This window comes from Prosopis cineraria, unplaced genomic scaffold, assembly GCF_029017545.1.
Source record: "Prosopis cineraria cultivar Desert tree isolate PC_DT_omini unplaced genomic scaffold, ASM2901754v1 PC14, whole genome shotgun sequence".
Classification (NCBI taxonomy): domain Eukaryota; kingdom Viridiplantae; phylum Streptophyta; class Magnoliopsida; order Fabales; family Fabaceae; genus Prosopis; species Prosopis cineraria.
Window position 1 is genome coordinate 2,669,184 of NW_026555345.1, and position 25,131 is coordinate 2,694,314.

General features: G+C 31.5%; 2 protein-coding genes and 1 long non-coding RNA gene across 3 annotated transcripts; 2 read left to right on the plus strand and 1 right to left on the minus strand.

Annotated features, from left to right (window-relative positions):
• Nucleotides 1-469: 469 nt before the first annotated feature.
• LOC129293604 (uncharacterized) lies at nt 470-1,088 on the plus strand. Its single transcript, XM_054931657.1, has one exon. It carries the CDS (start codon nt 633-635, stop codon nt 867-869), a length of 237 nt encoding a protein of 78 aa, XP_054787632.1. The 5' UTR covers nt 470-632; the 3' UTR covers nt 870-1,088.
• Nucleotides 1,089-8,738: 7,650 nt separating this feature from the next.
• On the minus strand, nt 8,739-17,800 carry LOC129292687 (extra-large guanine nucleotide-binding protein 1-like). Its single transcript, XM_054930288.1, has 8 exons — nt 16,072-17,800; nt 15,793-15,930; nt 15,605-15,709; nt 15,335-15,514; nt 14,713-14,887; nt 13,984-14,225; nt 10,086-10,249; nt 8,739-9,723 (listed from the first exon to the last, which is right to left on the minus strand). Exons 1-8 carry the CDS (start codon nt 17,230-17,232, stop codon nt 9,132-9,134), a joined length of 2,757 nt encoding a protein of 918 aa, XP_054786263.1. The 5' UTR covers nt 17,233-17,800; the 3' UTR covers nt 8,739-9,131.
• On the plus strand, nt 9,716-12,854 carry LOC129292688 (uncharacterized). Its single transcript, XR_008588946.1, has 2 exons — nt 9,716-12,293; nt 12,602-12,854. It is a non-coding gene; the product is annotated as an uncharacterized LOC129292688 (long non-coding RNA).
• Nucleotides 17,801-25,131: the final 7,331 nt, after the last annotated feature.

The window sequence follows — 25,131 nt, forward strand, 5'->3', positions numbered from 1 at the left end:
TTGTAATTTGATGCAGATCCTGCGATTTGTAAAATGCTAAAATTAATTCATAGTAAATTGCAATTTAATTTTCTAGGGTTTTTTTATGTTTTATGTTTTATGTTTAATAAAATTTGACTTTTATCTCAAAAAAGAAGCGCAAGTGTGATGATGAATGCCTAAGTAAGAATAAGAGGGAATAATCAATCCATTTAAATACTTCAAATGAAGTGTTAGCATCTTTTGTTATCAAGTCTTCATCACATAGACTTTTTAAACACTTTCTTTTTAAATTTTGGATTCTTATATGCATTTTTTTATTTAACAAGATAAGAACACCAAACCAAACCATGGTCTCGGCAGCTGGTTTACACCTCATTTGAGTATTGAGTTTGAAGATAGAGATCACTAAAGTCCTGTCATAAGATTATATCAGTTCCTGTTCGCTGCCATGATTTCAAAAACACACAGACATGCGGGGCCCCACTCTTCCCTTATCCACATTACCGACCTCCCCATCATCTCCCATAATAAAAACCTAAACGCTGGATATTTTGCTCCACAATGATCAGCTCACTGTAACCCAATAGTGGCACGAGAGAACAGAGTGAAAGCATCTTCCTCAACTGCAGTGTGTATAATCCCATACCAGCATGTCTGGTCTGACTGATAGGTGGACCAACGAGGTATCGAAGCTGAAGGAGAAGGATGAGGCCATATCTGCTCCTCATGGCTCCGCCCACGTGGAGGCTGATCAACAACAACAGAAGCAGAAGATGGGATCTATTGGTTTGGCTGTGGCTGTTGGCGAATTCAGCCACCTTAACAAGCCTAGGTTGCTCTTTTCTGAGGATGCTGTTTCCCTGCTCGTTTCTTGTTTTAGCCCTTGAATTTGCCCAAAACAACAATCTCTTTCATGTCACGTCTGCTTGACTGCAGATTTCTGTATCATATGTTCACATCTCTCTCTCTCTCTCTCTGAATTTGATTTCAAAGGTTGGAACATGAAAATGAGTGTAGGTGCAGATATTGTTCTGCATTTTTGTATGATAAAATATAAATATCTATATGGTTAAAGTTGTAGTGTGGACTGTGGATAGATTTCTCAAGTGAGTTCTCTTGGCTTGTTTAATTTTTTAAAAACGTCTTCTTAAAAACAAAAAGGAAAGATTCAGACGTGTTTATCATATAAACTCAATCCAATTTTTCCCTTTACTTTTTTGAAGTATGTTTCTTGCTTTAAAATAAGAACGCCAAACCATGGACTCTGCAGCTGATTCGCACCATTTTTTTTCTGGTGACCTTGAAGATAAAGATCACTTAAGAAGTCACACGTGTTCAACATAATATCAATCCATTCCCGAATGGTGAGTGTTATTCATTAGGTAATTAGCTCTACTTTTTGGTCTACATCTATCTAGCTGGCTGAAATTGTATGGTTAGATGGAATTCTTTCTGATACGATATAATTCCTCTTCTCTTAAGCTAAACTTAAATAATTAAGTTATCATTGTTAAGCTTGACCACCCTAATTAAAGGATTCATTGTGGTAGTGCTAATTTGAGAAGGTGTGATTGTGATTTGAGATATTTGTATGGAGTGATTTTGGATCTAATGTTGATAAATGTTGTATCACTAGTCACTACGGCATAATTAATTGTGGGGAATTCAAATGATCTTAATTATGGCACGGGATTAGGAATACTCAAAAAGATGCAAATACATGCTGGAGCGATTTTTTTCAAGAAAGTAATATTTTTCCTTCTGAATTGAAGTTTAATATATTACTAAGACAACTTCAACAAAATCAAAGAGGCAAAAGTACATTTAATTATAAAGTTTTAACGTTGGTTCTCATATATTTTCAATTCTAACCATTCATATCATTAGCTTTATTGATAGAAAATGTTGATATTAAAATTTAAAATCTAATAAAGCATCTTTAAATGTTGAGATACTAGTTTTGATTTGAGAAAATAAAAAATGATTGAATTAAAATATCATTTGAGACTAGTTTTGTCAACATTTCACATTTTTAATTAATAAAATTAACTTTACAAGAATTAGAAAACTAAAAGACATTTTATAAAAATAAAAGATTAAATTAAAATGTTATATAGAGTTAGACAACTAGAAGTTCACCATAGAAAAGAAAAGAAAATATTACAAAATCAACACGAACTTTAAAACTTAACAAAGTAATTCAAGTATTATTACAATAAAAATATGAAATTCCAAAAAGCTTTAACAAAAAAAAAACCTTTTTAAACCATACAATTAAAAAAAAATATTTTTTATATCCAATATTCAAATTTGGAGTATTTTACCTCCAATTAAAGGTAGTTCGCTTACCATGATTTTTAACTCTCCCATTTGCTTGAGAAAAATGATATTCTTTCTAGTTGACTCAAGTATGATTGGTTTTAAAAGAACATTTACAACTCCAAGAAGCTAAAATTTACATTTCATTATCTTTTAAAATTTAAAGAACTTGCTTATAAAAATTTATAATACTAATTTTATCTTTAAACATTATTTTTTATAAAAAAATAGATGAGTTAAATCTCAAAAGCTCACTAAAATCAAACATACTTTAAAATTTAAAAAGTGTTTATAAAAATACTAACGTATTCCTCACATTGAGAATACAATTTAAATTCATGAACTGAAAATTATTCTACGTCTTTGAAATTAAACTTTACTTTGTATTCTACATCTTTTTGGCTGATTCTTCCAGATATTATTCTTATCCTTCGTCAGACTTTGAAATTTCAAACAGTGGCTCACGAGAAAGCAAAACCGGGTTCTCAAAGAAACAGCTGGGAACGCACAATTTGTCTTTGGGGACAAATTCAGTTCTGGACTTTTGTCACCAATGCATCTCATGAAATGTTCAAAAATACAACTCGCATATATAAGATTGAATGTTCTAAATAATCTCAAATTGTCAATATTGAAAGAAAAGTCTATGTGGGTTGGGTTTCATAAATTCATCAAATTTGTAACAAACTTCACATCTAAAGCCGGTAATTCAACCCCGATAGACTCAAACTTTTTGAATAGCTCTAATGGTTAAACCTAATCCAAAACTTGACCGAATATTCAAATTTTCAAATTTTTTAATTTTAAAATTAATTTTAAATCAATTTTTACTTTAAAATTAATTATTTTTATTTTATAAAAAATATAAAATATATTTTTTGAGATATTTAACTGACTTTTTTTTAAAAAAAGTTTATCAATAAAAATTATATATTAATAACGAAATTTAAAAATTATAAATTTGTATCCTTGTTAACTAGATTAACTTACCCTCAAAGAATTAATTTTGTTTTTGAGTTTTCCAAGAGCCCTATTTGATTGACAGTCTACAATTTTTTTTTCTTTTTGAACTTTCTCTGAAATTACTTGAAATGATCTAGTGGCTGAGTTCGAGACAAGCTTTCAATTTCACACTGTTAACAAAGAGAATCACATTCAAAAATTATTTTATAAATAAAAATTAATATAAAATAGATCATTGTTAAAATTAAAACGTTACTTTTTTTAATAGAACTTATTATTAATTTTTATTTATAAATAAATTTTTTAAATAATTTTTGAATGTAATTCTCCATTGTTGATATTACAGTCCACACAAATACACTTTTCTTCCTTCATCTTCTTCTTTTCTCATTCACTCTCTCTCTCTCTCTCTCTCTCTTCCATTATAAGAAATTGTCTTTATATATGGACTTGTCGTAACCTACAAAATTATTCCGAAGGCACATTTCTTTCGTTTTGCCTAAAATTCGCAGCAGCCCCTGGTTTTCTTAGATATTTGTGTTTGTTTATGCTTTTTAAAGAACTAGATTTATTCCATCTCCAGGGATATTTTAATACTTAAAAAAACAAAACAAAATATATAAATTAAAAAATAATTTATTTTTGTGTACTTAAAATATCATATTTTATTAATTTATATAAAAGTTGAAAAGTATTTTTATTCCTTAACTATTTGCTTTAGAATACTTGATATCCTAAATTTTTATACAGTAAAATTTTCTCTTTCAACTTTTCAAAGTGGAGCATTGAGCACCCAATCATTTTTGATCATTAGTTAACTGAAAAATTATAAAAAATGACATAAAAATTATAAAAAATGATTTATAAAATTACAAATAAGTATCATATAAAAAAATTAATATTGAACAAGATTGTAAAATAATAATTGGTTAAAATCATATTTTCACAATAGATGAGTTTAGAGTCTATGGTACTACTGAATTTAAAGTCAAGGGGTAATATGCTTATTTATCCCAATAAAAATATCCATTAAATTATACACACATATTTTTTATAATTCTGTAAATTTAAATTTTATAATATCATTATTACATATCAACCCTCACATTTTCTTTCTTGCAACTCTAACATTTATTATTATTATTATTAAAGTTTAATGGGGTTGCTCTTCAAAAAACCTTGATGAACAATAAATCCCATTAAACTTTACAATATATGAAGTTTAATAGAGTATATAGATAATTCATAATTATAATTTTTTACTCTATGCATATGAAAATAAAGATAATTTATTATTTGAAGATATTAGTTCTAATTGTTGTCTACAATTTATTATCTATATATATATATATATGCAAAATACAAATACTAACATATATTGTTTTCTATCTAACATTTTTAACATGAATCTCACATTCACTATGTACAAACTTTTTTTTTTACTATACGTCCCACATGATCTTTAAATTAAACAAAAAAAAATTTGAAAAAGAAAAAGGTTTTTGTTGCTGTTTCATTCCACTGTAAATGAATAATAACGAAAATAACAAACTTTACAATATAAAAGATATTAAAATTATATTTCTATAATATATACATATATATATATATATATATATACCAAGCAAACATATTTCTTTTTCAATACGCATTGTTTGGTGCATGAAAGGAAATTAATTACCTCACCAAAAGCTAAAACATTTGAAAGTAATTGCTTCCAGAGTTCTATGCTTGTATAATAATCCATAATCAATATTTTATTTTTATCAAATAAATTAAATTATATTCATGCTGCTAATTAAAGCTAAATACAAACCGAAAGGCGTTATTTTAAATTAATTTTTAACATTTCAATAATTTTTAACTAATTCAATGTGCTAACAATTCTTTTTGTGTGAAGTTTCTTGGCATTGTCATCAGATCAGATTTGAATACACTCTGAATGTAATTTTCAAGTGTATGAACTTAATAATATACAAATCTCATTGTGAAAGAAAATCATGAAAAAAATTCCTTAAAACCTGAAAAACGGCGGAACAACTAAAGTGTCCGTGAAATCTGCAATGAGAAATGACACCTAGATGCTAATAAAATATTAATGACATTTAAATACCATATAATTTATGTCAAGCTGGAAGCGTAATTGATTAAAGTTATTATATTCGTATTTTGAGAATAATTATTTATGTTTATTTTTCAATTACTGTTAGTATTTTTAAAAATGATCAATTTAAAGTATTCTCACAATATTCATATATACCCCTAGATAATACAATTAGGAAAAAAACTAATGATTAGCTGATATTTTGGATCATTCTTAAAACTACGATGTTGTAAAAATTAAATACTTTAATTTATCTTGCAAAAGTCTTAAGTGTGATGTTCTGAGTCTTCAAACTGGTAACGTAAAAGAATAAATAAACTCCAACTATAATAAGAGAATACAGTAAATGGATAGAAACTTCTGTGTGATTATCTTATCCTTTCCCTTGATTATCAAAACACTCATACATCTCAAATTCTCAATCACTGAAACAAGTTCCTTTTTTTTTATTGAAAAAAAAAACAAGTTCTTCTTTTTTTAACCAAATCGATAACAAAGTATTTAGATCTTTCTATATTCAATAGATATAATATTAATATATGATAATAAAATAATATAAATAAAAAACTTATACACTCCCTCCCTTTAATATATTGTATATTGTTGTAAAAAAAAAAAAACCACCCAAAAGAAGAGAAGAAGAAGCTCAAGTCAGGGAAGTAACCAAAATGTTCGATTCTTAACGTTTACGTTAAGTTAAAGACATATAATCTAAACACACATGTGGTGTAATTATACATGAGTATAACATTTTAAGAACTTATTGATAAATATTAAATTTAAATTAAAAGATGAAATTGACATCTAGAACAAATTTCTAGGAGTAAAGCAATGTAATTATTTCTAATATTCATATTCTTTTAATTAATAAACTTGTTAACAAAGGAGTTAATAAAATGATTTTTTAATGTACTTTAAAATGTATCGAGTGCCGTATGAAGAGGATGGAATTCCGGATTTCAATATAAAAAAGAGACAACATTATATAGCAGCCAATAGAAATTGCCCAACGAATACACGAAACTGTGTGTGAGAGCATACCTCTTCCTTATGTGGCACCTCTATCCCCACTCCCTCTCTCCCCTCGGCGGAATTTTCCTAATCCTGCCTTTTCCACTTACTCATGTAAGTATTATTAAAAAAATAAAGAATGACAAATAGATCTTAAAGTGATTAATTAATTTAAATTAAATTTTAAAATGTTAAATTTTAAAAATTTATAAATTTAATTCTCATTTTTATAATTTTATTGTAATAAATTTACAACTCATATTTTAAATTTTAACATGAATAAAAAATAAGTAATTTTTTTTTAAATTTAAAATATAAATTATAAATTAATTGTAATGAAATTATAAAATTAATAATTTAAATTATAAATTTTTAAAGTTTAGTACTTTGAACTTTCTTTGAGTTAATTGGTTGCCATTCTCTCAAGAATAAATCTTGTAAATTAAAAATGACAGCAAACAAGAGCTGGGCCTAGCCAAAAAAAAATTGATCTCTCACAGTCACACCATCGCTAATTAAAATTCAAAGAAAAGATGTTCATTTTATGTCAATTTCTATAATATTAACAAACTAATTCTGTTTATGAAAATTTCTGTTATGTCAGTTAATGGAGCCCTGACTCAAATTTATTAAGAATAATTACTGGAGCCGCTGGAATCAAATGAACGCGCTTTTTTGGGGTGGCTTTGTCTATATAAAGCAGGTGTCCCGTCGCAGAGGCTCATTTCAAGCTCCAAACTCGAAAGTGCAGTGAAAGGAAGAAAAAAGGCATCTTTTTGTTGCTTTAGGGCATCTGAATATGTCGGCTATGGTTGAGATGTGTGTGGGAGAGCTCTCAAAGCTCAGAGACAAGCTGCTTTCTCCCAACTCCAACCCCACCTCGTCCTCCTCCAAATCCAAGGAATCATCTTCACGATCTCCTCAATCTCCTCGAAACCAAACCATTCTCAAGAATACGCCACCCGTCGAGATGTCAGAATCCACTGTCTCCCTGCTCATGGATCGCTTTGCTCCTTGCTGATATACTCGTGTCTTTCTAGACATTCTGTGTTTATATGTATGCATGTCTATCAGTTTATTTGGTTAGATCCAGGAAAGTGTAATTAGTACCAAGTTTCTGTGAAATTAATGTAAGTTGTATGGTCCTGTCAGAGTCACTTGGGTATATGTTCCTCATCACCTGCGTCATCTCTGTCTCTCTGATTCGTTTCTGGACTCTTCGAAATTTTGCAGGCGATTAACAGAAAACTTGGGTGTCTTTTTGCTTATCCCAACTTGACACGGTTCTTAATTTTTTTGGAGTTCGATGTTGCGGGATTGATTCCTTGAAAACGAAAGTTTGTGTGTGTCGTGTTTTGTCAGAAACAGGGTAAGCATTTGGAAAATTTGATCAAATTCTTATAATCTTGATTAAGTATCCAAGAACAATTTGACAGAACACGGTCGCTCCCGTGGCGAAAGGTAATAGAAGCCACAGAGTCTCGTCTGAACTTAATTGATCGAATTACTAAAAAAAAAAGGAAAATTAAAAAAAATTATGCATAAACTGTGCTTAACTATTTCTTGCTCGAGCCTGAAAAATCCGAGCCTTCTAATGAGACAGAAAATCTAGTCATGATGGAGACTCTCCAATAGGAACATCTAAATCTAACAATAGAAATTCCAAATTCTAAATGCTATAAGGTTTTGGCCGGCCGGCCTTCTTTCTTTCCTTGTTACTTTTTTGGTTGGGATAAGTAAGTTTGCCATTAAACAATCAAACCAAAAAAAAAAAAAAAAAAACCCTCCGTTGTTTGTGAGAGACAAATTGCCACGTCTTAACACAGAAAGCCACATTGGCTGTTTGATGTCTTTCCTTACAAGTGGAATCTGGCAAAACCGTATGTTAAATTTGGCTGCATCAACCACATTTCAAAATCGTTCAATTTATACTCTCCTTCTGACATTAAAAACTATGTTATACTCATTTATTAAAAAAAAAAAAGTGTTGAATTGGTTTGTATATTTTAAGGAAAAAAAATATAAAATTTAGAGTTTAGGCATCTCTTAAAAAATATAATTTAACCCTCATTTTACCATGACAAATGCAAATAGGCTAGGCTAAATATTTGGGAGCACAAGCTAGAGTTTATAATGTTTTTTGAACCGCTGACAATTCAAACTCTGCGTATCAGTGTTATACGAGATTTATATATCTTTTGAACCCTGTGAGCGTAGTCTCACAAGTTTATTGCTAAGAGTATGAGTAGCAGAAACTTCATATCAGAGTAAAAGAGGAGCAAGAGAGGACATGGACAAGCATTTTGAGGAAGTTTACTTTGTTCTTCCATTGGCCAGAACTTGACAATGATATGGTACATCGACTCAAAGAAGTTTGGAAATTGTTACTTTGTGGTACAGGATTTTCTCATCGAGATATTTTTCAAAAAAAACAAAAAAAAATACCAATTTCATCAGACAACGACTGAAAAATAATAGAAAAAGGTTTTTAAAAAAGGGGGGGGGGTTCACTTCTCTATGGATATTTGTTGCAGTTTATCTTGTGAGAATAGAGAGAATAAAATTATAAAAAAAATCTTTTGTCCCCTCATATCAAATTCAGAGACGATCTTATTTATGTTCTGCATCTTTTATGGCTTGATATGTACAAAGAATTTTGTAGCACCATGACAGCAGGTCAGAACTTTCTGAATCTTTTTCTTGATTCTTCTTTTACTCATCCCTATACAGACTTGACGAATTGGAGGAACCCTCAAGAGGTTGTCTCAATCTCATCAAAAGATGTTGAAGTGTTCTCAAACTTCTCACCTGTGATATAAGGATCCCATTTTTCCGATAACAAAACTTCTCTTGCATACCTGAGAGCATCATCAACAGTATCGGGTTCCAACCCGGTGACCAATGAAACAAACAGCTTTCTGTTTGTATGAGAATGGAAAAGCCTCTTAAACTTGGTGGCAATGAATTGAAAGGCTCGCTGAGGTAATGGAGGGTTATTAGTATAATTATTGTCTCGGTTCTGATTCTTGCTGATCACTGGATTGAAGTCATAAAACCATTCGCATCGAGTTAGAGGTATTTGTTCAATCTTTTCCTCAAGCAGATCAAATTTGTTCAGAATCAAAAGGAATTTCTTGTTAGTGAAGGAAGGATAAGTGATTATGTTTTCAAATAGTTGCTTGGCTGCCATCATTTTGTTGGTAGAAACTCCATTCCTGTCTACAGTATACTCATCATAATCAGTTAAGGCGACACAGAACAAGACAACATCCATGTCTTCAAACATCTCCAGCCACTTGCAATTTTCTCCAAGGCCTCTTGGATGTACTCTGATGAGTTGGTACCTACAGGTGAAGTTGTATTAGGGCAAGGGGGCACCCAAAAAAAAAAAAATTAACTAACAGCATATCTCGATCAGATACTTTGCACTCAAAAACATGGCATATATAGTGAAGTTTTACTTATGTATAATGAAGTATTAAATTAGTGGCAGCAATCTTTCAAGTATTAAAATGGGGTTTTTGTCTATAGACAAGTTATTTTCATCCATCATCATGCCTGGGTGATGTCTGAAAGCTCCTGGTTTGAACTAAAATAAGACTCACTACATCACCCAAAAGCTAAGATGATCACAAGGTTTGATCTCAAAATAAAGTTGAAGCATTTATAGATCACAACTAAAATTGCATAAAAGAAGAGAAGCTACCTGAGAGAAGGGTCATGCTGATACTCAGGGTCCAAGGATTCCTCAGAACTTGTCTTGGGAAATGAAAATTCCACCATAGTGAGACTGTTAGATAATGCTATCCCTTCAGCATACATGATATCCATGTCGGTGGGTTCATAGTCTACCTTGGAAATCTCAACAGCCTGCATCCAGAGATTTATTTAGACATTGATGATAAGCTAGCCTTCTTTTCTAAAGTGATGTTATGAACCTCATACATTCATATCCAAATAATTTAAACCACCAAAAAAAAAAAAAACTATCACAACTTGTTGCAAAATTAAGATCATTCATTTAAGAACTATAAATTAAACTTATAGTCTTCCCTCTATCTGGTTTCACATCGTCTCAATACCAACTTATACTTAATTGATTCAAATAGCCTCATGTCTTACTGATAATCCAGAAGTCCAAAATATAAACTACACTGATGCAGTGATGAACTCTTATTTCAACACTAGCTCTGTTGATCTCTCTTTTTCATTTGATCTTCTCATTTGTGTCAAATCAATCACCCAAACTCTCACTGAAAAGAAAAAAGAGGCAGCAATATAGAAATTTTAACATGTTCAAAATTCAAACTATCTGCATTAATATCAACTCTTGGAATTGTAACATCCTGAAATTTAGACTTGAGTGCTTGTAGGTGTAGGCAAGAAGTTTTGATTAGTATGCTATTTTCCAAATTGGATAGGAACTCAAAGGCGATGTACTCAAGGTAAGAGAGAGAAAATAAAGAAATCCTTATAGTTAAGGAATTTTTAGGAAATTTACCCCATGTCCACTTATTATATATAATTTATTGGATTATAAATTACAGTGAGTGTGGACACAAGTTATGATCCATAAAAGTTTAAAGATGCCTAGAATATACAGAAAAATTTAGGAAAAGAAAGTCAAAGCAAGCAAGGATTAAATTATAAAGATTCTTGGTTTAAACTAAATGACATCCTAAATTATCGAGTGAATTAGGGAGAACCTTAATCATAATAAATTAGTCCAAATTATATTCTTATGGCATCAAAATAATATTTTAAGAAGGAAAGTGAAAAATTAAAGGTGTTAATCTTTATTTAAATGTAATTAGGTTATTTCATGGTAATTGGAATTTGCCATGCATTTATATGAGAAAAAAAGAATTAACACAAGATGAGATAAGATTAAAGAGACCATGTTTACTTATGATTCAAGGGAGAAATTAAAGATATTAAGATAAGAATTAGTGAGAAATTGGGAATCAAATTATGAATTAAACTAGTGGTGAGAATGTGTGCGTGTGCGTGTGCGTGTGTATCTTGCAATCACACATGTGAATTAGTAAAGCAATGTATTATTGGTAGCCAACAAGGTTTACAATGGCTCAAGGAATGTTATGCGGCATGTAATCAAGGAAAAAGGAGGGAGAAGATACAAATGAAAGGAGAAGAATGCGTGTGTGTGTGTGAACCAAAATGTATGGAAAGAGTAAGTGGTAAGCACCTCAATTCTCTCTCCCACTAACTTATCATCTTGGCTATGCGACTTGATTTAGCCAAAATGGATTATGTCATGATATGGGAATTGAAGTGAATGTTCAATCTATTACGTGGCTCTAAAACAAATTTTCAAGGCTTGGAATTTATTGTGCGTCAACATTTAAGATTTACCCTAATGGATTGGGTGGCAAATTGATATTTCTTCACTGATCAAATTTTATCTTCTAAATACACACACAGCGGTTTTATAATCAATTGAGTATATGTGTGTGTGGGGCATCACTTTAGATTAGAAAAGGTTTATGTGGCATCACTTTAGATTAGCAGAGATTTATGTGGCAATAGATGAGACTGCTAAAGAAGAAATTATATTAGGTGGCGAGAATCTAGAATTACTATGAAGAAAGATAAAATAGGTGGCAGCATTTGAGAATTTTTTTAAACTAAAAATTATAATCAGTTTAATCTATAAATTAAAATACCGAACCACTCCCTTTTTCAATGTGTGTGTGTGTGTGTGTGTGGGCGCATCAGCTTTACATGTCTTTGCTCGTTCATTTTTCCTCTGCCAATCAGAAACTTAAAGAAAGTGAAGAAGAGGTATAGAAACAAAAGGAAAACAAGAGGCTGCTCTTGAGAGTGTAAAGATGCAGGAGTAAGGGTGACAATAAGCTAGGATGAAGGAAAAGATTATCTCATGCTAGGAAACAAGGTAGCAATATATACTCTCTTTTTAGTTATGGCTTTAATTCTAGTAGTTAGGCCTGTTACTAGTTCTGTGAATTATTGCAAGTAAGTTTATTGATGCTTCTTATGTATTCTTTTTATTTCCATGGCTATTCCTTGGAGTACATGATTGACTTTACATGAGCAAAGTTGAGAATTGCATTTTGAAACATGCCGTATCTACAAGCTTGTTGATAAACTGGTTTTGCTTGAATATTGTCATAACTTGATATGAGAGTATATGTTGCTACTGACATTTTATAATCTCACACTCCAAATAATATACTAAAACAGGTTCCAGTTTTGTATCAAAGAGAGCAAGAAAGTTTTGAAGAGAAGAAAAAGCAAGAAGTCAAGTTTAAATCATATATCGTGTTTGGTATCATGATTTACAAAATATATGTAAAATCAAGTGACTTTAGAAGATTTGTAGTCTGTCCTGTTTCTTTGAATTGTATGTCCTGAAAAGATGTTTATATGAGTTATGTATATAAACTAGTTAGAATGGGAGTTTAAGGAAAATAACTAGTAAGTGCTATGTTGGAAATGGGAGTTTTCATTATAGTTTCATGTTTGGATCAAAAACTGGATCTAATGACTTATAATTCTTGAAATTGTTAACCTAGATAAAGGACATTCTAAGCTTTATAACAAATCTCATATGAGGGTAATCAAACGTATGTATCATGGGATTACAAGGTTGAGAAACGGATATTGGAAGTAGTGAAGCAAGTAAATCGAAACATTATGTTTTTAGAACACTGTATTTATTCGCCAGAGAAAATTCTGTTTACTATTTTTATCATATGGCAGACTTCACAAGCTTTTAAATGAGCTAGGGATCACATATATATGAAAGATGTAGAATTTACAATGAATTTTGAAAGTAGACCTATGAATTCTAGAGTTAGTTCTGTGGACAGACTAAGTGTTCAACATTTATGAGTAAACTATATAATCTGGGCTTATCTAAGTTCTGTTTCATGTTTTTATTTTTGGAGAAGGCATCTCAATCTTTCAAACAAGCCCAAGATCACTTTGATTGGAGCTCTATAATTTTAGATATGAATTTTGCAAGGTAGGACGCAGAAATCTGACTCTAGTATGATTGAGAATTAAACAGTTTTAAAGAGTTATTAAACTGTATTAAATGGATGCACAAAAGTCATGTGGTATATTTTTCCCTTATAGATAAGGTTCTATGCTTTTTAACAAGCTCAAGAACACATGAATTGGAGTCCTATAACTTAATAAATGAATTTTTAAAGTCAAAGAAAAAACTCTGGAATGTTGGAAAGGGCAAAACAGAGCAATCTATTTAAACGAATAAACTGTATTGATCGGCTTAGTCAAAGTCAAGTTTTGTATTTGTCTTATATAGAGGACTCATTTAGCTTTAAAGAGAGACAAGAATGAGCTCTCAGCTCTATCCAAGATTTCTAGAATAAGTTATGAATTTTTAAAGTCAGCCTAAATTTCTAGAAATATCTAGATAAAGCAATTCAAGATTGAGTTTGAATTTTCAAGTTCTTCTTGTCTCTAACTGCTCCTAATGGAACCTAATATATCTTCCATTGCCGAATAAAGGTTCCTAAAATAGGATGTTGCAGGAATCACTCATGTTCAGCAGGCATAAACAATATGAATAACAGATTGAAAACCAAACAATATCTTACCCGGTCCAGAAAATAACTTGCACCTCTAGGTAGCATAGCTAGTTCATTTCTCCGGTTGTATGTTGCTTGAATGGCTGCATCCCTCCATAGCTCTTCTATAAGAGGCGCATATTCACGAGTAGCGGCAGGAAATATCACATCCAAGTTGCCCGAAACCATATATTTGATAAGCCAATCTGAGAAAGCTTTCAGTCTTTGGCTAATGGAATAGATTGTTGTATAAGTAGTTTCGCCTGTGTTCCCTGTTGCTAACTGATGTTAATAAATTCTTTCCATAATAAACTATCAGTTAATGGCAGACGAACTTTTTCTTTAGGCTAATTAACAAAGAGCCATCACTACGCAGAAGCATCGTGTAAATAGTTTCACGGGACTGTTTTGAAAGGTAAGTCAGAGTGTGCACGTATTGAAGCATTAAGATATCATAATGGCATTGAAGTATTCTAAAGCATTCAGCTTAAAAAAGAAGAAATGCCATATATGCTTTGCCGTTTGCAATTGACTACACAACATTAATTAATTTCTCTGGCTGCAAGAAAATCATAGAACATTTGAAAAAACTCCCGCTCAAGTTATCAATAATGCTGAGTGGTCGAATCTATAAAACCAGCCTACTTTATGATACACACACACACTGATTTGCAAAGGGGAAGGGGTCAAGGGAATGCTGCCAATCATTTGATCCAAACAAGCCTTCTGGTTAATTTTCATTTAGGGAAAAAGAATTACCAGCTGAAGTGGATTCGTCAGCAATCTGTCCGTTCCTCTTCTCCAACAAGCTCTCTTCAAAAGTCTCACGCCCCTCCAGCAATATACCAAGGTATGTATACAAGTTACTTTGGATCACCAACTTGATATTTTGGCGCTCTTCTTCAGAGAAAGGAATGTTGTACAGACGCTTGGCCTGAGATCAAATATTCAGTCTTTAGGATCACTCCAAATCAAGGATTATTTAACAAACATAAGTGTTATCCATTCGTCAAATATACAAAGGAAAAGGCAAGAAATACCAAAATTTAACCAAATAGAATGTATATCAGAAGAAATTCTGAAAATATGGGTCAAGCACAAAGCTATCACCTGACCAGGACAACTAGCAATGTAAGCTGTGACCGATAAAAATCAAGTATGTTGAAGAGCTCAGGTCTGTAACAGTTATAAATGTACAATACCTTTAACTTCATTTTGTTTGGGATCAACATCATATAGAAATGATCGCAGGAGAAACGGAAAGCAGTAAAAGAATTAGGCTAAATTATTCAACTTATCAACATCAAATTTTTCCTTTGGTCCATTAACAGTGCTCAGTGCAACGAAAAAGAGTTCCCTCCAGCAGCGTTCTTGTTACTACCTGTTTAACTATAGTACTTGTTCCAGATTTGATAGAACCAACGAGAAGAAATTTGTAAAGGTTTTTCTGTACAAGGTTATCTTTGATTCTATTATCTCCTCCTTCGCTTTCACCACTGGGAGCTATGGGGTTGGAAGGAACTGGCAGACGCAGAAAGACACAAGCTATCCTCACTATTGTCTGTAAAAGAGTATACTCACGATCATTGACGAATGATATAGCAAGAAAAATATGGGAAGAAAAGGCAAGTTCAATCAACACACTAGTCACCTTATCCCATATACGCCCTTTGACATTCCTCTGCCCCTCTTCCAGGTAGGAGCCATCTTCACCAACCCAAAAGTTAGGTGTTCCTTCACATGGGATTCCTGCTAGCTGCAAACAAACAGAACATACTTCGATTCATTCAACATGCTCAGTAAACCTCAATAAATTATAGTTATTCCCAGTACGACAACCTTCAGCATCGTGAGCTCGCGTTTCGTAATTTCTCGGCCATTTATTGACACTTTTGTGTCTCCTTTGCTTGCATGTTTTTGCAGGTGACCTCCAACATCTAGTTGCGGGCTAATAATTTGCCAAGGCCTATGACCATCCTGTTAGATTGCAGTACGACAAATATGGGTTTCAATTGTTAAAGCATTAACAGTAAAATCTGAGGAACTCAACCTCATAAAGGTTGAGCACCAGGAAGATTAACAAGATTAATATAAGAACTTAAGAAGGATAATATTCACCTTTCCCCAAAATCCAGATGCTTTATCATACCAATAGTAGCCTGGTTTAAACTTTTTTGGGGGTTTGTGACAGCTCAGTAACAGCTTTAGCTGGCTTCGGTCAAGAGGATCCTCATTCACAAAAAAAAGTTCTGGGGGCATTTGATTAGTTTCACAATTCAATTCAGCTTGCATTATCTGTTTTACTTGCACCTCAGACAACATGCGTTTGAGCATACGAGAACACTTTCCCTGGGTAATCCTCATATTTTCATCAATTCTGAAACCAATACAAGTGATACATTTCCTTCCTTCAGGCATAGACCCCATGACTCTTATAACACAGGATCGGCAATATTTGGCACGACACACAATGCAAATCTCCTTTTCAGTGAACCGATTTCCTCTTTTGCATCTATAGCACGTGCCTTTCTTCCCTGTTCTCTCAGCATGTGGCCTCACAGGGATGCTCGCAACCTCAGAACCCCTAAAGTTCTCGTTAACTGCCATCTCAAGTGACTCTTCTGAACTAAGAAAAGTCACAACTGAAGGCCGATTGACATGTACCGGTGCGTTATTGTTACGGTCATCTTCTCTGCATGAAAAAATGCCGGAAGAAGCTGAGCGCGAGCTTGAGCCTGACTCTGCAGTATCTGAATTTGTGGGGTTCAATTCACTTTCAAGAGACTCGCTAACAATTTCACCCCTGCCAGAAACTCCAAAAGACCCAGAAGTCTGAAGTTTCTGTGATATATTTTCTGTGCTACACTTACAAGCATCATAAATTCTGTTTAACGAGCTTGACTTATCTATCCTATCTACTGTATCCACCCTAACTCGCAAAGAGCCAGTCTTCGTTGACTCAGCAGAGCCAGAGATAGCAAATTCAATAGCAGGAGAATTTGAATCTGAAGAAACAAGAACATCTCCATTAAGTTTCAGCTTTTTGTTAGATTTCACAATAGGTTGAATAACTGGCACGGAAAGTTGATCAACTGAAGAAGAAGCTAAGGAAGCAACTGGGATTTGCTCAATTTTAAAAGGGGTTACTTGAGGGATGGAGAAATTGAGAGGAGGGCCCTTGTACTCTGTTGCAAACGAGTACTCATAGCTAAACTCGTTGCCATCATCGTGAATCGACGATGACGCAGCAGGCCGCAATTTTCTTAGAAGCGAAGCCATGGAGGATCAAGTTAAGATCACACTAAAACATGACAGACCCAAACCGCTTCATCGTCACTATCATCTAAACCCCATGAAAAAAAGTACAGATTTTTGGGAAGATCCGCGAAAAACATACACACAAGTTCAACAACCAGAAACCCAGGTGAAGAATTGGCGCTCCAATCAGTTGTGGAATGAAGTGATGAGGATGGGAAAAGAAGCTAATGAAGTCAGCAGGAGTGAGGAATGAGTAGTAAACAAAGGAGAAGGGAATGGAACAGTAGGGGAAGGCTTGGACTACGGGTTTATGAAATTGAAACGAACACGTCCAACGGAAATTGCTGGGAAATGACAGAACAACGGCGCGGAATTATTCAAACGACCTCGTCTATTATAAATTCTTCCAAATAGGTGGCCTCCGTACACTCGGAGAAATTAGCTGTAATCAGTAATCAGTGGTGTACTTAAATACGAGCAGATCACACTAGCGCACTCGCCTGCAGCGATCGTGACAAATGCTTGCTTTTGACCGACTCGGTACCGCAAGTCCGCAACGAAGGGTTTACATAATTTTTTAATTAACCTTTTATATCAATCAATCAATGACTTACTGTTAATGTCATCGTACACCAATAAAACAAAATTTGCAGAGGCTATAATAGTAGTGAAACACGATATTTTCAAAACCGAACTGGAGTTGGTCCGGTCCGGCCGGCACCCATTTAGTATAACAGCTTGGCTTGTACATTTAGATTGTTTGAATAATTTGTTGGGATTGAGCCATCCGAAATCGGATGTTGAGCCAGAAATCAGAGTTGGTTCACACAAATGGTATGAGTCAGATTTTTTTTTTTATTATTGAGAATCAGAACTCGAAAATGGAAGGAGGAGAAAGAAAAAATGAGAAAGACGATGATCAACCCAAAAAAATAAATAAATAAATAAATCAAGTTAAAAACATATTAAAAAAAGGAGAAAATAGGCGTTTGTTTTGGTTTTTTTTTAGAAAAAGCATTTTTTTAAAAAAATCACTTTAAGTAATATTTAAGATATTTGTTTAAGATTTTAAAAATAATCAAAATCTAAAAAAAAAATCAAATATTTGATTATTTGGATAAATTAATCTAAATTGCTTCTTAGAATAAGTCCTACGATAGATGAGAGGGAAAATTAGAAAAGGCACGGCGATTTTATGCCAAAACTGCATAGGACAAAAGTAAGCATTTTCCTTGTGTCTTCTTTCTCAACATCTTTTCCCACTCAAGTAGCCATTATTCACCTTCTCCCTCACTCTAGTTTGTTTACATCGGATCAGCCCGATCTCCCAAATCTATTTAGAGGTTTGATTTGTTATTCGGCTGCCTACTATGTTTCGTATGGTGATAGATTTTAGTACTTTAGAGTTATATGATTTTTTTAACATTTATGTTTTCATGTTCAACCTTGCAATTGATTGGGTTTATGAGTGTTTTGAAGTTTACTGGGTAGTATTTTTGCTCTCTTCTTCCATCTTATTTTATCAAGTAAAGTTGAAATAAGAATCAAATTAGGAGCTACAGGTTTAGCCTTTTTGAGGATATAGGTTGAGATTTTCTTTTCTTTAATTATATTTTATCGAGTGTTTAATTCAAGTAATAAGCTCTTTCTATCAGACTTTTTTCAAATTAGATCCTTCCATTATTTAAATTTCACTGTATGACATTGGCAGGTCTCATATATTGTCAACATCTAATTCATGTCTTGTTAAACCTTTGATTTGATGCAACTCTAAATGTAATGCTATCAGCATTCAATCACCTGCTTTCACCACTTACCCATTACTTCCACAATTCCTTTTGACTACACTTGAGCTTGAACTATAAGATTTCTAATTGATTTATCCCCTGTTCCCAGCTTGCTGAACTTAGTGTAGTGAATTTAATGTGAAACCAAAACTCAAATGCTTGAAGATCTAAAAATTAGTTTATATTTTGACTTTTTTTTATTCACATATAGACAAGTTCAAGAACAATTTCAGCACTCTAGTCAAATCATTCACAACCATTTCAAAAGAGTTTTAACAGCTGTACACAAGTTAGGCAATTGTGTAATTAGACCTATCAATTCAATGGACATTGCTACTTTTTAACATATAAAAGATGATATATAACGTTCATTTTGACATTACCAATAATCACCTCAAACATAACACATAATGACACGATGGTAAATAGGAGTCATTGAGCCCCTCCCAAAGTACCTTAATGAATGAATGTTATAAACTTATAAAAACTTTGAGAAAAAATTGAAAACCTTTAAAATCTCATAAACCCTTTAAAGTAATAGTTTGAGCTTCAACTAATTAAGATTTAAAAGTATAAGAAGCATGGAAGGACATAAGGAAACAAAACACATGAAAACAAGGGCAAGAAAGTCAAATCAGCACTTTTTGGCACATATGCCACAATATATGGCATGAAGAGTTCAATCTTGCCATTGTGTTATGCACCACAGCTTATGTAATTATGTCATAGTGCACATGCCATTTCATAATAATAAAAAATTGTCTATTATGGCGAACTTTAGACGTATGCCATTTTCGCAACTAACATCTAATAATATAGCACTCACATGAAGCTCATTTGATAATTTAGCTAATGTCATAAGTTTCATTCTAATCCAATATCAAATTTGAAAATGTGACATACAAATCTCAAATAACCATTTTAAGAGCAAATTTCATGTATCCAAGTGTTCAAAATCCAAAACTTATATCATCAATTCTTTTTCGAGTTTAAATCAAGTCCAACAGGCCATTGTGTGCCTGATTGATCAATTAATTACACAATCATACATCAAGCTTAAGATTTGGCCACCTAACCCTAGTTTCTCATAAAACAAGGTCATTCACATAATATTCATATATCATCACTACTTGGCCAAACCATCATACATCCACATATATTTCACATTAATATACGTTTATAACCATATTTTAGCCTGGATACACAATGTTTAATTAAACATTCACCTTAGGCTAAAATACTACAAAATCACATCATACAAGTGTAGTTTTGAATATTACATCACTTTTACACTATAGTTGTACTTGTACTAACATTTCAGCCCCATTATCACATGCATCACAATATTTCACAATCCTAGGCCAAAATACAAGTCATCATTAAATCATATAAGTCCAAACCAAAAACCATGTACATTATTAGTTGGCAACAAAATGCTATTTAGTTACATTCATATATATAAACTCAAAATGTATACAAGGCATTACAACTAGTGGAATAGCTACTCCTTACCCTTCTCTTTCCGTTGTCCCTTATCCATCTTTGAACCTGTAAAATAGTAATCATGAGTGAGATAGTCTCAGTAACTAAAAGAATTTATAATATTTATGAACAAGAAAAATCATAAATAAGTAATAGAGCAAGATATTTAAAACATGTTTATGCTACAAATAACTACATAATATAAATACCATGAATGACTATATATCCATTCGAACCTCTAATATTCTCGACCAAACCTATAGGCTACACTATTGGACCAAACCTTATAGTTTGATCTAAGCTCTCCTTCCATGAAAAAATTTTCTAGCCAAAGGTGTTATAGTTCATTTTTAAACTATGAATTCTCCCTATTATAAGTAATTGAGGTATCGTTACTCAAAAACTACACCCTATGGATGCTAAGGAGTATTTTTCTCCAACACAGTGCCCTGTCATGTCTTAAGAAGAAAGTGTTAGCTACATTAAGTGTCTCGCGATGTCAACGATACCATATGAATTTTATTATTATTCTACCTAAAGTAAACTCCCATCGTTACTAAACATGCCATTAATCATCTCATAATCATGCATATGCAAGTCATTTAATTACATCTTACCTAGGCAAATATATTTTGGTACTAATGCAATGATCATGCAATTAAAAACACTCTTATCTTATAATTAAAAGATGATTTAGGCATGCATTTCCTATCTTTTCAAAACTCATTTTCTTGCCTGCCTTATTAGTTCAAAAACTCATATATAGATATATTATTTATATGGTTCCATAAATAACTTGCAAATGACTTCACAAGGTAATAAATATATCAATTATTTATTTACCTCAACCCTTTTGACATAAAAACATTACTTATGGCCAACATTAGTTCATATGGCTTTTTAACCTCAAAAAGCTTCCAACTATCAAACTCTACAACATCAAGCATTATATATCAGTTTTCTAACATAACATAAGTAGTTTTTAACTAAATTTAACTAATCATAACTCATATCTTTTATTGTTGAGCAATTCAAAGCTACAGCCAACTCACCCTCTTCTTTAACCCCCCCACTTAATTAATCACCATTAATTTTCTTGTACAACTTCAAAACCACAAAATCAATTAGGGTCAATTCAAATAACAAACCCCATAACTTAGCTTCATAAAATCACTTACTCTAAAACTGAGGAACCTAAATCAAACTCTTAAGGCCACATACAAGCTCTTAGACATGGATCCCTAGATTCTCCAACTTAGAATAACTCTACACCCCTTCCACATGAAAACAAGATAGGGAGGTAAAAGAAAAGGTTAGGAAGTTTACCCAGAAGATTGTTCATCCAAAATAACTATTGAGTTCTTGAATTTTGATGCCCTAGCATAGCCTAACTTCTTCTCCCTTGAGCTCCCCAAAAACCCCCAACCTTTCTTTTGATTTCTTCAACTAATTCATGACCTCTTAATGCTAAAAATGTGCATTGCACCACAACATATGATGTACAAGCCGCGACATGTGGCATGGTGAGAAATCTCTCACTTGTCTCATGCCATTCAGTCATGATCCAATCCAAGTTCCTCCCTAGCCAAACTTTGAAGTTGCCAAATGATTCACAAGGTTAATTAACAACTCAAGAACATGATTAACTTAATTAATTTACTAATTTTATCCTTAATTAGCAAATAGGTTTTAGATTAGAAAATTTAGGATTTTACATTATGCACAGATTTTTATAGACACGCTTCATAAACCACATTTACGATTTCCCTATCATCTTAAAGGTTAGTATTATATAACTTGAAATATTTAAGTGATTTATAAATATTTATGCAATATTGTTTAATATTTTTTATTTATGCATAGGTAAATTTATCTCATTGACTCAAGATACTCATCATTCAAAGGTCTCCTAGATCACACAAGAATACAAGGTATCATCTTGCACATTTTAGGATGACTCCTAACTTTAGATCAAGTGATGAAATTTAATTTCATCATTCTAGTTTAGGAAGTGTTTTTGAAAGAATTTTTGGTATTTGCAAGGCAAGATGGAGAATATTGTAAAACATGATCAATTTCAAGCTTGTTACTCAAACTTTTATCATATAAATATGCTTTGCTCTTCATAACTATGTTAAAAGAATGGATTCAAATGAGTTAAATATTTTTAAAATTTTAAAAATTTAAATGAGTTACAGGATGGAGAATGATATTTCAATAATGAGGATGGTGGCAATGGACCTGACTATGATAGTGGCAAGATCCAATCCAAGCAAATGGTAATGATGGAAAAAAGGCGTGGAGAAGGACCAATAGTGAGAGATGGAATGAAGAAGATGACATGATGGAGAGAGGAGAGTGGAAACGAAAGGGAGTTCATGAGCCTGGAAAATATCTCTAGAATTTTAAATTTTTGAAGAGCAGACAGCGACGAAACTGACGTTTTGGAGGGATATTTGGAAAAATGCCCGGAAAGAGGGAAAGGTTCGCCTTGGATACTATATGTAAAACTGAAAATCATTAATGCTAGAATCATGGGAATTGTAATTTCATCAGTTAAGATCGATTTTTTATTTTTAGTAAACCTTAGTTAGGATTTAATAGAAAATAAAATCTATTTTTTTATTGGGTGAATACCAATCACAAACGTTGGCTCTTCAAACCACAATTTTTTTAAAAGGCTTATATGTAATTTATATAATAAGTCTTCTTATCTGAAATTTTATTCTTGCTATTATTATTTTTATTCTTATTTTAAATATATTATTAAAATATTTAATTTAATTAGTTTCGGTTCAACAACAACTCAACCATGATCTAATCAATGAATCATATATTGATGTTTTGATCAATTTAATAATTAGTTTGATTAGTGGCAACCCCACTTCCATTGGAGTCAGCTTCTCTCCTTTGAGAAAAGCCTCCTCTACCTCTCCTTTGAGGCAGAGTAAAATTTAGACCGTTCAGATTTAATAGTTCTATTTTTATTTTATTTTAAATTAAAAAATATATAAAAATATAAAAAATATTTAATAAAATATTAATTAATCTGACAGTCCATATTTAATATAAATATTTCAAATTTAATATAAAAATTTAAATTAATTTTTTAAATATATTCTGAATTATGTAAATATATTCTGAACATAATAGTAAATTTATTAAAAAAATTTAATATTAATTTTAGACCTTCTATATTAAATATGAACCGTCAGATTGATAATATATTTCTTAAGAAAATTTATAATTTTATATATTTTTTAATTTAAAAAATATAATAAAAATAAAACTATTAAATCTGAACGATACAATTTTCCTCTGCCTCAAAAAGACAGAGAAGGCTTTTCTCAAAGGAGAGAAGCCAAGTCCCACTTCCATGTTGTTCTAAGTTTGACTTTTACATTGTTGAAAATACAAGAAGATTCCCTCCTGTCAAGATTTTATGTCTTTAATCTAAACTAGTATGATTAAAAAAAAAAAAACCACAATTATTGATCCTTATAATTTTATTAAATTTTTATTTTAATTTTTGTATTTTTTTTCAGTATTTTTAATCTCTATAGTTTTAAAAAAATGTGTGATTTTTATTTTTTTAAGTCCTTATAGTTTTCAATTTTTAGTGTTTTTAGTTTCTTTAAGAACTGAAAATATTAAAAAAAACTACCAAAACTTAATGAAATTTCTCCTATTTTTTAAAAGGACATATCTCAACTTATGTCTTTAATCTAAACTAATATGATTTTTTTTTTTGAAAAAATACAATTATTGATCCCTATAATTTTATCGAGTTTTGTTTTAGTTTCTTTTTTTTTCAATGTTTTTAATCTCTATAGTTTTTAAAAATTGGGTGATTTTTATTTTTTTTAAGTTCTTATAGTTTTCAATTTTCAGTGTTTTTAGTCTCTTTAAGAACTGAAAATATTGAGAAAAAAAACTACCAAAACTCAATGAAATTTCTCCTATTTTTTAAAAGGACATATCTCAATTTAATTATTACTATTTATTTAAAATTTGAACTCAAAATCTAATTAAAAAAAGGTAAGATGCAATTTATCCTTGAACTTTTCCTCCAGAAGCCCCCGGTATCTTAAACTTTTGTTGGGAGTAATATTGCCTTGGAATTCTCAAAAATGGTGCAATATTACCCTGCCATTAGAGTTGATCATTTTATTTGATTAGACTTGCCATATGGAATTTTTTAAAATTAAAAAATGATAAAGGTGTAAATTATTTTAAAACTTTTTCCTCAAAGGGCGCTTAGTATTTTGAAATTTATTTTTGGAGCAATGTTACCCTACTATTAGAATTGACCATTTTGTTTAATTTTACTTGCCATGCGGCATTTTTTAAAAACTAAAAAAAATAAAACAATGCTTCATCCCTTGTCAGCTTCTTTTTCTTCATCCACAACACTAAAAATGCAAGATAACTCAGAACACTAAGATAAAAAATCAAGCTTAGATTTTTAACATAAAAATATTAAAAAACAATCAAACTCAAATTTTAACATAAAAAAGAACAATCAAAGATGGGGAAACAAAAAGGAAGAAAATAAAAAAACACAACTCAAGAATCCAACAATTCAAGAACAGCTCAAGATATTTAAAAAAATAAAGAACAGAAAATTAATAATTCAAATTGTCCAACACCA

Bases quoted from the DNA above. Each gene is read 5' to 3' on its own strand.
- LOC129293604 (XM_054931657.1), top strand. From the start codon at position 633: ATGTCTGGTCTGACTGATAGGTGGACCAACGAGGTATCGAAGCTGAAG.
- LOC129292687 (XM_054930288.1), bottom strand. From the start codon at position 17,232: ATGGCTTCGCTTCTAAGAAAATTGCGGCCTGCTGCGTCATCGTCGATT. The intron at 15,931-16,071 runs GTGAATATTATC...GCAATCTAACAG, and splicing joins CATCTGGATTTTGGGGAAAG to GATGGTCATAGGCCTTGGCA. The intron at 10,250-13,983 runs GTAAGATATTGT...CTCTGGATGCAG, and splicing joins CAAGTTATTTTCTGGACCGG to GCTGTTGAGATTTCCAAGGT.